Raw genomic sequence first — 14,882 nt, forward strand, 5'->3', positions numbered from 1 at the left:
GTTTGAAAGAAAATGTCCATGCGAACGAGAGAAAAAATTCAGTACAGAGAAGTCCATGTACAACTTCCCAGAAGGTTCTTGTATTACTAAGTGTGTGCTCATACAATTTCTCTCCTCTACTCGCGTTTCACCGGCTCCCAGCAGGTGTGTCCGGCTTGTTTACAGACCCGTTGGGTACTTGCACAACACGGATGGCTTTCTCTGTCTAACTTGCAGGCTCAGCGATGGGCAGGTTCAGAACTTCAGATACGCCCAAAGAGCCACATCCCTCTGCTACTAGCTAGCTAGCTCTTACAGGACCAGGTGGATCAGGCAAAAAAAGTTCATTTTTTCTTTTGCGTGTAGTTATAGAACATGCGCACTACACGTACTACTTCAGTTGATACATACTCACCAGATTTGATGCTAGTTACAGAACATGCGCACTAGATGCCATTTTTTGCTTTTGCGTGTTCCTGCAGCCTCTCACTCATATTCGTGTATTTCATTCCATAGCTTGGATTTTATAACATGTTATGTTCATTGTGCAGAACCTTTAGAAAGATACCAAAAAGTGAGTTATGGACCTTGTAACTCCTGCCCCTTTTTCCGTTCATGCATGTTCTTTCGCATGATTTGATGTAAGGAAGTTTGTGTAAACCATCGAGTTTACATACACATAAAAAGAGTACGTATTTTTCAAAGTAATCCAAAAGTTCAAAGATTATTGTATAGAGAGTTCAATCATTGTATTTTAGGAAGAATGCATCTTACTAATAAAAAATGCTTAGATAATTGAACCATGAAGTTCAAATTGAAAAAAAATAGTCAAATCCGATGTTCATTTTAAAATCAAAACAAATCTTTAAACAAAAAAGGTGAAGTTCAAATTAAAATAACACATAAGTTCAAAAAATATATGAAAACCTAGGATTTGCATGTTTAAAAAAACAACGTCATATTGGGCATGTTTAAATACATAGAAATACAAAAATGTTTATTCCAAAACCAAGAGGATCTATCATCTCACCATGGTTTTTAGCTCCCTCCTTCAAATTCAACACATAGAAAATGTGGAAGTTCAAATTAAAACAAGCGAGCATTTTTTACAGCCAAAAAATGCATCAAAAAGTTAATTCCTACGGTCTAAGAAAACAAGTGAGTATTTCTTACAGCTCAAAAATATTTTCATATTTAGAACAAATTTGGTTACAGTTTCAAAGAAAAAAACATCATAAAAGTTAATTAAAACCATTCTAAATAACAAAGAAGTACAAAATAATGATGTGCGTTCCTCTTCCTATGCGCATAAAAAATGGGTGATATTATTTTCCTTTTATGTATTAATAGAAAGAATTTCAAATATGCGACATGAAGAAGTTCAAAAATATGTAACATGATAGAAAGTTTTAACAAAACTCAAGTGGAGAAAAAAAATGTAAATTCCCATAGAAGTTCGTATATTAAAAAAATGAAGTTCTCATAGAGTAAGAATGGTGAATTTCTCAAAAAGGATGTACTCAAAAGTACATGTTCTCTTCTCTAATTTCTGAAGTTCAAATTTGGAAGCCCTAGAAGTACAATTTGAAACTAAATGGAGAAGGTCAAAAAAACCTAGAATTTCAAATTAAAAACCTAGAAAATTGTTTGCTTACTTAAAACAATATTTTTCTAAGACGTTCAAAGTATAAAAAAGATCAAAGGTTAAAAAACTTAGATGTTTTCTTGTTACTAAACAATAAAATGAAGAAGTTCAAATTAAAAAAAAAAGAAAACTATAAAAAGTTTTAAAAGAATTTCCCCGTTTTTAAAAAACCAGAAGTAAAAAATAAAATAGTGAAGTGGTCCGATGTTTATTCAAAAAAATTAGGATTTTAAATTCTTAAAAAAAACTCAGACATCCTCTATTATTAAAGAATCTACCATGAAGGTCAAAAATAAAAAAATTGTCAAATTATGTTTATTTAAAAAACAAAAACAAAACTTTTACTCAAAAAATGTGAAGTTCAAATTAAATAACACAGAAGTTCAAAGTATATTAAAACCTAGGATTTAGAAGCTCAAAAAACAATGCCATTTTGGGCATTTTTCCCAATTCTAATAAAACTTTGCAAAGTGTTGATGTTTATTAAAAAATCTAGGATTTTCATAGATATCCATTTTTTTAAATTATCAAAGATGAAGTTCAAATTGAGAAGGTAGTCAAATTTGATGTTTATTTAAAAATCAAAAGCAGTTCTTTACTCAAAATATAAAAATGTGAAGTTTAAATTGAAATAATAGAGAAGTTCGGAGTTTATTAAAACCTAGGATTTACCTCTTCAAAAAATAAAAAACACAACGCCATTTTTTGCCCTTTTAAATACAACTCATAAACGAAAAAATGGTTACTAGAAGTTCAAGTGCTCGGTGAGGAAAAGTTTAAAAATTCTTGTGAGAGAGGTTCACCATGTATTTAGATGTTCGAAATACATAAAAAAATATGTTGTTTTTTGTGTTTTAAAATAATTCTCTCACACCAGAGAGAAGTTCAAAAAGTGATAACAACTGAAAGTTAACGTACTACATGGTGTGTATTTCATATAAGAAAAATACAAATAAAGTGAAACAGAGTGAAGCTAAAACAGACGTGCCCCAGAAGGTCAACTACTTCACGCAGTGCGAAAAACAGCACGTCAAAAAATAGCACGTCAAAAACAGAGTGAAGTTCAAACAAACATGCCCCAGAAATTCAACTACTTCACAAAGTGCATTTTCGTTCGCGATGAACGCATAAATCATGATCTCGTCATTTTCTAATTTACCTCAAAACAACAGGAATATCATTTGTGTAAGTTCAAGTCCTCGGTTGGAGAAAGTTAAAAAATTTATTGTGAGAGACGTTTGTACAAAAGGAATATTATTTGTGTAACACTAACGAATGGATGAGAAAATTACAAACAAAAATATGTCACAGAAGTTCAACGTGAAAACAACATGAAGTTCAACTACTACGTTGAATGAATTTCAGATGAATTTTTTTTGAAATCATCACGAGTATGAAAAAATGATCAACACGGGAAAGTTATGTGCTTACAGCAGCTTTCCACTGGTATATCACTTGCTCAATTCCGGTGAGTGGATGGAGAGTTTCGAGTAGTGGATGGAGACCTACGAGCAAAAAATCACGTGAAAAACAGAGTGAAGTTCAGGTACATGCGCTGAGAAGTTCAGGTTCTTCACGCGGTGCATTTTCGAAGATTCTGTTTCACGATAAAGGCAGAACGCATGATCTCTCTGTTTTTGAAATTACTTAAAAACGGCTAGGAATCAGAGAAAACCATCAACACGGAAAAGTTTCGCATTTTCTGTAGCTTTTCAGCGGTATATTATTTGCCCCATTCCGATAAAGTTTGTAAAAATTACGGCAAAAATACGTTTTTATCCATTTTCAAAACTGACATAAAACCGTAATGAATTAGGAGAAACAATATATACAAAAAAGTTTCGCATTTCTTCAAGCTTTCCAACGCCATATCATTTGCTGCATTTGGACATACGGTTAAAAAATTAGCTCAAAAATACGAACTCGGTGGAACTTGTACCGTTTCCTAAATTACTTTTAAACCGTTCAAAATTAGAAAAAACTTTTAGCATAAAAAAGTAGCGCATTTTCATAAGCTTTACAACGCCATATTATTTGCCTCAATTGGATTAGCCGTTTAGAAATGACATCGAAAATACAAACTCTGGTGTTCCGCTTGTGAAATTCTACGATTTTCCGAATTACTCTTTAACCGTAGGGAATTAGAGAAAACTTTCAACATGCGGATGGAGCGGTTTTGCAGCAGCTTTCCAACGCCATATTATTTGCGTCATTCTGATAAACGGTTTAAAAATGCGATCGAAAATACGATTCACGTTTTTTGTATGAAGAAAAAACGGTTTTCAAAACTGCTCTTAAACCGCTTACATTTTGCCAAAAATTTAACTTGGGTCATGATATTGGTGTCCATAGCTTTCCAACGGTATATAGCAAGCCCCATTTGAACACATTTTAGCTGAAGTTCAACCTAGTACACGGGGAAGGTCAGCCGCGTTACTCGGGAAGTTCATATTGTGATCAGAATATTATTCTGATCACGTGATTAGAATAGTGTTTATGTGTATATATATATTATGATCGTTTCTACTAGAAATTCTATTTATATATATGCATAACGTGTACAATATGTAGTATCGTAAAATACCAGCAAACGAAAAAGAATTAAATGGAAAACACAAAATTAAATGAAAAAAATCATAAACCCAACCCCCCCAACCTTTTAATACCGGTTGGTGACACCAACCAGTACTAAAGGGCTCCCTGCCCCCGAAGCTGGCTCGTGCCACGTGGTTGCCCTTTAGCACCGGTTCGTGCTGAATCGGTACTAAAGGGGGGGGGGGCTTTAGTGCCTACACTTTAGCGCCGGTTACCAAACCGGCACTAAAGGGCCTTATGAACCGGTGCTATTGCCCGGTTCTGCACTAGTGGGAGATCACCAAAGGCAGCAAAGTTGAAGGAGGTAGGGGAGCTCGGCGCTTGGCCATCGCGGGAAACATACATCCTTGGGATTTTTAACTCCCACTGGTTAATGGTGGAAAATATCAGGTGCTCGCGTGACTCACAACATGCTCCCATGCTACAGGAACACCTGAAGCATTGGATGTGAGATCGAACGGTGGCAAAGAAAGCTCGTGAAACATTGCGGAAAACCCTCCAAAGAGTCATGTTATTGCATGCAGGTACACATGCTTCAAAGCTAGCTGTCCATGTTAGAGATATATTTGGGTTACTTGTATTTGGTAGTTTAGAGTTTGTAATTCGTCTTCTACTCTCTCTGTCCGGGTTTATTGGGCCTGGAGACAAGATCCCCAGGACCAAGAAACCTAGTAACTGGCCTTGATTAAGGTGGAAATTTCTGGTGTTTAATTGTGTTGTACGTTTCGGGAGTCACGTAATTTAATGCACACTCTAGCTAATCCATCCAGCAGCCCAGAATTCACGCGCATGCTGATGCATGGCCGCTAGCATGGCCAATCTGAAGACCAGGAGAAGCGCATGCGTCCGCTTTAGGCCGATGCATGCAACGGGCTAGTTAATACCCCTCGGTCCTCCGCAAGTGAATGAGTTTGATTCCAAGAAAATTAATTAGAAGGGCCTAATAAATCGGGACATGCTATTGTGGCTGAGGGGCCTAATAAATCCGGACGGAGGGAGTGCCTTATCTTCAAGAGAGGTTTCTTACCCTACACGTCATGTACTCAATATATACTCGTCCTTGAAGCTCAATAAAACCATAGTTTAAAAAACCGGACCGGACCGGCGGTCGAACCGGAAAAAACCGGAACCGGCAGCCTCATCGGGTTTTTAAGCTAATAAGACCGATATGCAATCAAACCGGAAAAAACCGATCGAACTGGCCGGTTTTCTGGAGAACCGGTGAAAAAACCGGGTAATTGAACCGGGAAAAATCAGGAATTTTTTTAATAGAAATTGGGAAAGTGGGATTCGATCCAATGGCGTGTGAGTAGTAGGCGGGGCCTGCCCATGGCTCAATAACCAACTTAATTGTGCTACTTTGTTGTCCACTACATGGTTATAATTTTATTTGACCATTGTTTCACTCTATATTAGCACATATATTAATCAATATATACTCCCTCCGTCCGGAAATACTTGTCATTGAAATGGATGTATCTAGATGTATTTTAGTTGTAGGTACATTCATTTCCATCCATTTTGATGACAAGTATTTCCGGACGGAGGGAGTATTATTTTATTTATTAAAAAAACCAACAATCGAACCGGTGAATCGGCGGTCCGACCGGTAAAAACCTGAACCGACAACCTTTCCGGTTCGATTTCCGGTTCGGTTTTTTAAACTATGAATAAAACATCCATCATATTCCACCAAACCTCTCTCTCCTTCTAACGGTCCGATCTCAAGCCGATAATGACCTCTTAAAGATCAACAATAATTGACAATTGTTGTCACAAGGTGCTACGTGCACAATACAGACGCAATGAATGGAAACGAAACTCCCAGAGAATAATGCAAGGTAGGGGTTACAGCAAGGATATATAGGTAGGCCTAGGCGATGAGCTCCTTGAGGTAGTTGTCGTAGACGTAGTCAACGAGGATCCTGTAGGCCTTCTCGGTGGGGTGGTAGCTGTCCCAGAACAAGTACTCCTCCACGTCCCCGCACACCGCCGACGTGACGCCGTTGCACAGCACGGCGACCTCCATCATGCCCGTGCCGCAGCAGCCCAGCGTGGACTCCCTGAACCCGTACCCGTCCGGCCGCACCATCATGTCCAGCAGGTACCCGTAGATGTCCATCAGCATCACCCTCGCCCCCGGGTGCTTCGCCTTGAGGGTGTCGACGGCGGTGCCCATTCCCGAGTTCACCAGCTCCGCGATCTCGTTGTGGTCCGGGGAGCACTCGCGCCCCATGCCGCCCGAGAGCGTGCGCTGGGAGGGCACGCACCCGATGGGCGGCATGGAGATGACGGCGACGCGGCGGGCGCCCGCGGCCAGCAGGCCGTCGAGGAAGGCGGTGGCGTGGGCGACCATGAGCGACGCGTAGGAGGCGTGCGAGTAGGAGCTCCGCGCGCGCATGGTGAAGTAGGTGTTGGCCACGTCGTCGCTGCCGGCGCACACCGCGAACACGCCCCTGGCGAGGATCTCCGAGAGCGCGGCGTCGCCGGCCGCGGCGCGGACCCTGGCCTTGTACTCGTCGAACATGCGGAGCTGGTCCGTCATGGAGATGACGGAGGCGAGCTGCGCCGTGAGCGGGTCGTACCCCGTGCCGCCCGACGCGAAGCTGACGCCGGTGAGCAGGTCGTGCGTCGTCAGGTTCGGGGCCAGGTACGCCGGGAGGAGCTGCTTGAGGCCGAGCCTGGAGGCGATGAAGTCGGTGGGGATCCTGCCGTTGCAGAAGCGGCCCGTGGGGCGGTGGTCGGCGCCGAAGTCGTGGCCGTAGGGCGCGAAGTTGGCCTTGACGATGGTGCTGATGGCGTTGTTGTTGCCCGGGTCGACGATCGAGTCGCCGAACACCACCAGCGCCGGCACCTGCTGCTTCTTCCCATCAACATGCTTCTTCGGCGGCGCCGTCGTCGTCACACTTGCACCGGCACCTGCGGTGCTGCTGCCCGTGTACGTGGCTCGGCTGGAAACACCGGCCGCCGCCGCCAGCAGCAGCAACGACACCAGCAAGACCGACATGGAACTCCTGCCTTGCATCCTTCTTGTTGCACGCCCCACGCCCATTGTCATTGGTAGCTAGTAGCAGAGTGTGTGGAGTGCACTGGAGAGTGGAGTGGAGTGGAGTGTGTTGGAGAGGGTAGGATTTATGCATGGCTTTCGGGGCATGCAGACTGGCAAGGATCACATGGCCTGAGTAAATGCCAGCGCTACCAGTCTATCGGTGGTGTGGTGCAGCATGTAGAGTAGAGTAGTGTACGTGCGCGAGCGCGCGTGCCTTCAAATCCATTCATTGCGTTTCAGTAGGTGCTGGCTAGCCTAAATATGACCTGCATGTCTGCATTCATCTCTTGCGGATCTCACTCGCCAATTCATTTATTCATGTCACCAAACCAAACTATACCAAACGGCCAAACCAAATGGCCAATGCCAACGTATGCTTGCTGAGTGCCGTGCTCGAGTCAGTCAAGGATGTTTACATTGTCAGCTCCTATTCGGCACTGTTTTGGTAGAGGCCGCGGCCGTACACACTAAATATATATCACCTCTCATATGCTCCCATGATTTACTAACTTAAGAAATTCAAATTAAAACATTCAATAAAGTTCTGAAAAAAAACATGGATGTTCATAACATGTTGGTCAAATAAGCCGCGACGACGGGTCGGACGCGTCGGGCGCGTGTATGGGCGCGCGCTGGGCGTGTCGGGCACGTCAGGTCCGTGGCGTAGGTGTGCATGTGTGCATGCGTATGGTGCACGGGGGTGCCCGTGTAGGAGTACACCGTAGGCGTGCGTGTAGGGCGAGGCCGTTGGCGATCGGGGACGCGTTGGCGATAGTAAAAATATCCTACATTACTTCTGAAGACAATAACCAAAGCATATATCTTGTAGTTCGGATCGTAGCCCTTCTCGACAGAATTCGTCTTCGGGGGATCTTGTTCCGGAGATGATGGAGAGCGAAACACCTCCCCATGCCACCCCGCCTCATGAGGCGGGCGACCCTGAAGTGTCGTCGCGGAGGGTTTCTCCTGATACGCCAAGGCCAGAGGGTAATCCTTCAGCCTCCCGAAGTCCTCAGTATTCGGCTCCTAAAGAGATCAACAGAAAGAGTCCGAAACCGTCCGGTGTGCGATCGGACGCACTGAATGGCCATCTCAGAAGCGCATCGTACGCTAATTGGTACGGTGATTGAGAGGATTTCATCCGCCGAAAGCGGGTTGCATGAAGCTTTTATGATTCTGCTGAAAGGCTTCGAGGTACGTGGAATAGTGTATGTTTTTGGCAGTACCGCACACGTTAGGTGTTCCCTATGCAGATAGTAGCCCCTGAGACTCTGGTTGCCATCGAGAACGGCAACAAACAGAGGATTATAGTCCCAGGTAATAATCAGGCTGCCTTTATGTGCACATGGCTGAAGGTCCGGTGGCTAGCCGGACTGGTGAGTTTGCCGAGCTGAAGCGACAACTTGATGCGGTAGATGCCGACATCATGCTTGTCAACAAGCGGCTCGATGAGGCACAGGGTATGTGATTTCTCCGGTGATCAACACATAGTAAGAGGATCATGATGCTAGTATCTTTAATATGTTGTGACTCCAAATGGAGCCGCCACCGTGGAGACCCTTCAGGCGGAACTTGCCCGAGCCAAGGAACAAGCCAGAAATAGTGATGCGACCGCTCTAAAGGCGGTCGAAGAGCTGAGGGCCGAACAGGCTGCGCATTGCCAAAGCAAGGAAAGAATAGCCAAGATGGCCGTTGAGTTGAAAGATACCGCCGACCATTACCATCTTCTTGAAAAAGGAAGCTGGGCGAAGGCGGCGGACCTGGAGAAGGCCATGGTAGCAGCCAAGGAAGCCCGCTCTAAAATCAGAGCGGCGAAGGAGGAGCTGCGTCAAGCTGGGGATATCGCGGCTGGGAAGCCATTTTTGTTGCGGACGAAGTTCGGAGATCCGAAGTATGCCCCTCTTGATCAACTATGGAGTTCTGCAGACGCATACGTGGATTTGGCAGCCAGTGTTGCTGATGCGGCCGAGTACTTCAAAGATCAAAAAGATCGTGAAGTGGAAAGGCTATTCTGGTCACAGTTCCATGTTCCAGTGCGTCCGCTGCTGTTAAATGAGTGAATGACCGAGTGGGCCGAGCTCCATAGGTTGTCCGGGCTTGCCATGAGGTCTGTTGTGGATCATCTGTGGCCAGAAGGTCCAAGGCCGAATAGTTATTTTAGTTTAGTGCAACAGTTCCTTGGTGCTATGCCGCACATCAACGCTATGAAGAGGTCGGCGTGCATAGAGGGTGCGCTTATGGCACTTGCCCGTGTCAAGACATACTGGGCAGAGATGGAGGCCACCGCTATTGCAACCTAGAGTTCAGCCGTAGGCCGGGTACCTGCCGAGCACTACTTTGAAGGAGTCCTTGAAGGCGCTCGTTCAATAGAGGCTCAGTGCTCGAAGAATATTATGTTCTAGTGACATGTATTCCCATTGTAAAAACACTGTTTTATTGAATTATAAAAGTTGTGTTTGTACTTTTGCCTAAAAGTATTATGATGCCTCCTGTGCGGCCATTTATGTATATATGTATATAACCTGAAAGTTTGCAGTCGTCGGCTTCAGCCCCCATGCATATACACTACTAGGGAAAACCTTATACACAGAAACTTACCAGCAGCGCGGTTTAAAAACAGACGCTATTTCTAATTAGCAGTAGCGCTCTTTACAAAACTGCGCTACTAATATCCGTTTAGCAGTAGCGCGCTAGTTGAGAAAAGCGCTACTACTAAAGTTGCCAGGGCGTTGGCTCTAGACTAGGTATAGTAATAACGCGGATGCTAAAACCTGCGCTACTACTAAGCGAATAGCTGTAGCGACTTGATATACCCACGCTACTACTAAGTGTGTCCACCACCGCACGCGGATCGACCCCCACCCCTGCCAAACTCTCTCTCACGAATCCCTGAAAAAAAAGTCTCTCTCTCGTGGCCCCCACCCCCTCGGTCGATCTCCTCCCCCCACCCCTCTCGGTCGATCTCCTCCTCCAGATCTCCTCGCCGCCGCCCACCTCCACTCTCTCCCTTAAATCCGCCGCCGGCGAACCCCGACCTCTCCTTCGCTCCAAAGGCTGCAGATCGAGCCGACAAGCTCCGGTTGGTTGCGGCCATCTCTGTGGGACGCCCTCGTCGTCCATCCATGGAGACCCTTCCTCCCCTCCGGCCAGATTCGTCCTCGACTCGAGCTGCTCAGCCGGCGCCCAGATCTGCGGAGCCATCCTCCTCCACAACCACGCAGTGGCAGCGGCAGCGGCGGAACCATGGACCCGAAACCCTAGCCCACGGAGCAAGCTCGCCATGGATCTGCAGGCAAGAGGAGGCGCATCCATGGGTACAAATCCCTCATCTTCCCTCGTCTCTCCCTCCCTCTCTAACCCCCGTCTGTCTCCATGACCAGGACTAGGACCAAGACAACGCACGCCACCAACAACAACACCAATGTCCGGTCTTCTCCATGGGTATGGAGATCCGTCCAGTTATATCACTTGATTGTATATGTTATATAACATGATACTTTTCTTACTTGGTAGATTACTATTCGTATATGTATATTCAAGGCCATAATGTATTCTCACTTCTGCAATGCTACCAGAGGATACCTGCAAACAAAAGGTACATGGGGATATAGCATATTTAAGTTCAGATATGCCACATAGTAGAAACATTTGTTTTTCAGTTTTTTCTGGCAATTACTGTGGTAAAACATGCAATGTTCTCTTATATTTAGCTAATAATCAATTGTGAATAGGCTAAGTTTGTAATTATCATTAACCACACACTAGTGCAGAACAGGGCAATAGCACCGGTTCGTAAGGCCCTTTAGTGCCGGTTTCGGAACCGGCACTAACATTTCGGCACTAAAGGCCCCCCCCCCCTTTAGTACCGGTTCAGCACGAACCAGTGCTAAACGGCAACCACGTGGCACGAGCCAGCTCCGGGGTCGGGAGCCCTTTAGTACCGGTTGGTAACACCAACCGGTACTAAAATGTTTGGGGGATTTTTGGTTTTATGATTTCTTTTTCATTTAATTTTGTGTTTTCCATTTTAATTCTTTTTCGTTTGCTGGTATTTTACGGTACTACACATTCTACACGTTATGCATATATATAATATATAAATAGAATTTCTAGTAGAACCAATCATATATATATATCATCAATGTCTCACAAACCAGCATATTAATTTACACATACACACATCTATAGCTATATACAATTTCTCCTACATATGCATGTTGCCTTCGGAGCCAGTGGCATTAGCCTAATTGGTGCCTTCGGAGCACGATGACAATTGGAAGTGGTTCATGGGGGCGGTAGCGGGTAATAGTATTCTCCCTTCGGATTTATGACCTGGTCGAGCAAAAATCCCGCTATTTCCTCTTGAAGTGCTTCTACGCGCTCCATTTCTAGGAGCTTGTCCCGCACCTCTTTGAACTGTTAAGAAGGAGATCAATATGCATGTGTATTAGTTGTGTGACTAGATATCGATAATGGTGTAAAAATTGTGAATAGTGTTCTGACAAGCGTACCCATTCCTGTCTTTGAGATCTGCTCCTTTCGGACGCCATCATGCGAATGTTCTCGCAAACGCAGTATGCACATAGATTAGTCCCCTGCGCCTGCTTCAGGGCCTTTATTACGAGAATGGAATTTAATTTGATCAGATAATAATTAATCAAGCATGATAATTAAAGAGATGGCAGCTAGCTAGCTAGCTAGTACTACTTAATTACTTACCTTGGATCGAAACCATTTCAGCTGTGGTTTCCATTCGCCTTCCGTGACGCTGATGAACCTTGCCCAAGCCCTGCCCGCCGACAAAGAAAATGAATAAAGGGGTTATTAAATAGTTCATATCATGAAATGACGAACTAAATAGGCCGAGATATATAGTTAATAATGATTGAAATTACCTGTTGACTATCCCATACAAGATGTTGTAGTCACTATTTGCTTTGAGTAGCGAGTCCAGTATTTCAACTGTTCCGGCGTCAACTTTAATGATACACAAGATCCAGTGAAATCTGCATGCACACACGTTTGCATGTCTTAATTAAGCGGGCATATGTAAGCAAAAACATGTAGCTAGCTAGTAGGCAAAAACAGAGAATTTGTAGTACAAGAAAGTGTGACTCACTCGAAGTTGTAAGGAAGTAGTATATCTTCATTGTATTTGAGGCGCTTCAAGAACTCTAGCATGTTGTCCTCTACCTGCTTTTCATAATACTTGCTCATTTTCCATGTGTATTGATTAACGGTGTTTGGGTCAATGAACCCAATGCCATAGCGTCCACCTTTTCTCATTTCATACATCTTCATCCTGCATAATACCACAGAAAAGAATATAGTGAGGATAATTACAGGTAATGATTGATCAAAAGGATCACTACAGCTAGCTTGAGACTTAAATTACAGAAAGAAATCACTTACAGACAATAGCAACTGACGATAGATTTGTCGAGTGCGTCTTGATTGTATAACTGAAACAGTTCAGAATACTCAACGGCCACAGCTTTCTCATGGTAGTAATGATCCTTCTTGACATACACCATGAGGGACTCTCGATCGGATCTCTTGGTAATGTCCATGTACCATTGATGCAATTCATACATTCTCGTTGGGAGCTTCTTGACATCTTCTGGCTTGACCAAAGGTTGGCCCCGGACATATTTCCGTTTTATTTCCTTCTCTGTAATCACAGGCATGTCCTCGATCTCGAGGAGTTGTCCAACAGTGATCTTGAGTTCTTCAGCCTGCATTATATGCTCCTGGGTTATTACCACATCGCCCACCTCGGGAACGTAAACTGTTTGGCCACAATAATATTAGGCGCGCGTACTGTCACGTGTTGTCGGCACAACAAGCGGGGGGGTCGATTGTGCCGCCTGTTCTCCCAGCTGGGCAACGGTTTTCCCGCATTTTTCGACAGCTGCTTGTTGTTTGCTCGAGCTCGAGCTCGCCTCCTTCTGTAGACGTTGTCGATGTAACTTCCTGATGTGGCGCTCATAGTCTGTGTCAACAGGCTTAGGAGCTGGTGGTTGAGCCATACGAATGAAGTGGTCAACTACTTCCACAGGCACTTTCTCCCTTGGCGGCGGTGGCGGTTTCGGTCCAAAATGGGCGTCGACTTCTGCCCGCACTATGGCATTGGTTTGCTCCTCGGTCCTGTCGTATGCCCTCACAGGAAGAGGAGTAGTGAGGTTTGGACCATATTTATATCGCTTGCCTCCGCCTGTACTTCCTGTACTATGACCTCGACTGGTACCGCTACGCACCATAGCTGCGGGGTGTCTCTTCTACGATTGCTAAGGCGGCGGAGACGGCTGACGGGGCTGAGTTGGACGAGGAGGAGTGGCCTGAAGCTGTGCCGGACTTGGAGGAGTGGCCTGAGGTTGTGCCGGACTTGGAGGAGGAGTGGACGTCTGACGCTGTGTCGGACTTGGAGGAGGAGTGGCTTGACACTTTGCCGGACTTGGAGGAGGAGGAGTGGCCTCACGCGTTGGTGGACTTGGAGGAGCGGGAGTCTACTGACTCGGTGGCGGACTTCGACGAGGAGTCGGGTGACGCGGTGTCGGTGGCCTTTGAAAAATGATGCAATCCTTTCTCCATAGGATGATACGATGTTTGGCATCTCCGAGTGTGTGCTCCTCATCACCTCCAGGAATGTCAAGCTCTAGCCCCGAATATTGGTCCACCACCTCATCAACCAAGACACGAGCATAGCCCGCTGGAATCGGGTTGCAATGGAAGGTTGCCTCGGGGGAATTTGAAAAAGCAACGGCGTCCGCCACCTTCATGGATATGTTCTTCATTTTGAAGTGTAGCTCGCAGTTAGTGTTCTCCGTGATGTCATCCACGGGGTATCTATCCAGCACTACTGCGTCGCCCAAGGCGGAACCCACGCTGCTTCTCGGCATGGATGGGGCGGTGGTATCCAATGCTGGATCATCCGCTAGCTGCTGCAGCTACTGAGACCCCCTTTGCTGGTTAAGTGAGTCGATCTGCTCCTGCTGCCGCTGGAATTTAGCTGCCAATTCCTCTTGACTTGCTTCTAGGCCTTGAAGGCATTCATAGTCGAGCTTCCTTTGCTCCTCCTCCATCTTCCTCTTCTTCTCCTCCGCAATCTTCTTTCTCGCACGGGTTCTGTAGTCGGTGTTCCAGTCCGAAAACCCCTCATACCACGGAATAGCGCCCTTGCCTCGTGTTCTTCCCGGGTGTTCAGGATTTCCCAGGGCACGCGTAAGCTCGTCGTTCTCTCTGTTGGGCTGGAACACCCCCGATCGAGCCTTTTCTATTGCAACAAGTAGCGCATCGTCGGCTCCGTTCAGACATGCCTTCGTCGAAGCATTGCCTGTCTTCGGGTCCAACTCCCCCCCATGTGCATAGAACCAAGTCCTGCACCTGGGGGGCCAGCTCTTACTAACCGGAGTGACACCTGCATCCTCCATCTCTTTCTCAGACTTATCCCACTTAGGCATTGCCACCGCGTAGCCACCTGGCCCCAGCTTATGGAACTTATCCTTTTTTTCGGCATTCTTCTTGTTTATTCTCGACCGTTCCTTAGCTAATTTTGAATCCTTGAATTTCACGAAATTGTCCCAATGAGCACTTTGATTCTCTAGTATCCCCTCG

The 14,882-nt window shown here is 45.4% G+C and overlaps 1 protein-coding gene across 1 annotated transcript; it reads right to left on the minus strand.

The window, feature by feature from the left end:
- Nucleotides 1–5,955: 5,955 nt before the first annotated feature.
- Nucleotides 5,956–7,339, minus strand: LOC125536914 (GDSL esterase/lipase EXL3-like). The gene has a single exon (XM_048700213.1). It carries the CDS (start codon nt 7,275–7,277, stop codon nt 6,093–6,095), a length of 1,185 nt encoding a protein of 394 aa, XP_048556170.1. The 5' UTR covers nt 7,278–7,339; the 3' UTR covers nt 5,956–6,092.
- Between the last annotated feature and the right edge of the window lie 7,543 nt (nt 7,340–14,882).

The sequence above is a fragment of the Triticum urartu genome, chromosome 1, assembly GCF_003073215.2.
Source record: "Triticum urartu cultivar G1812 chromosome 1, Tu2.1, whole genome shotgun sequence".
Taxonomy (NCBI): domain Eukaryota; kingdom Viridiplantae; phylum Streptophyta; class Magnoliopsida; order Poales; family Poaceae; genus Triticum; species Triticum urartu.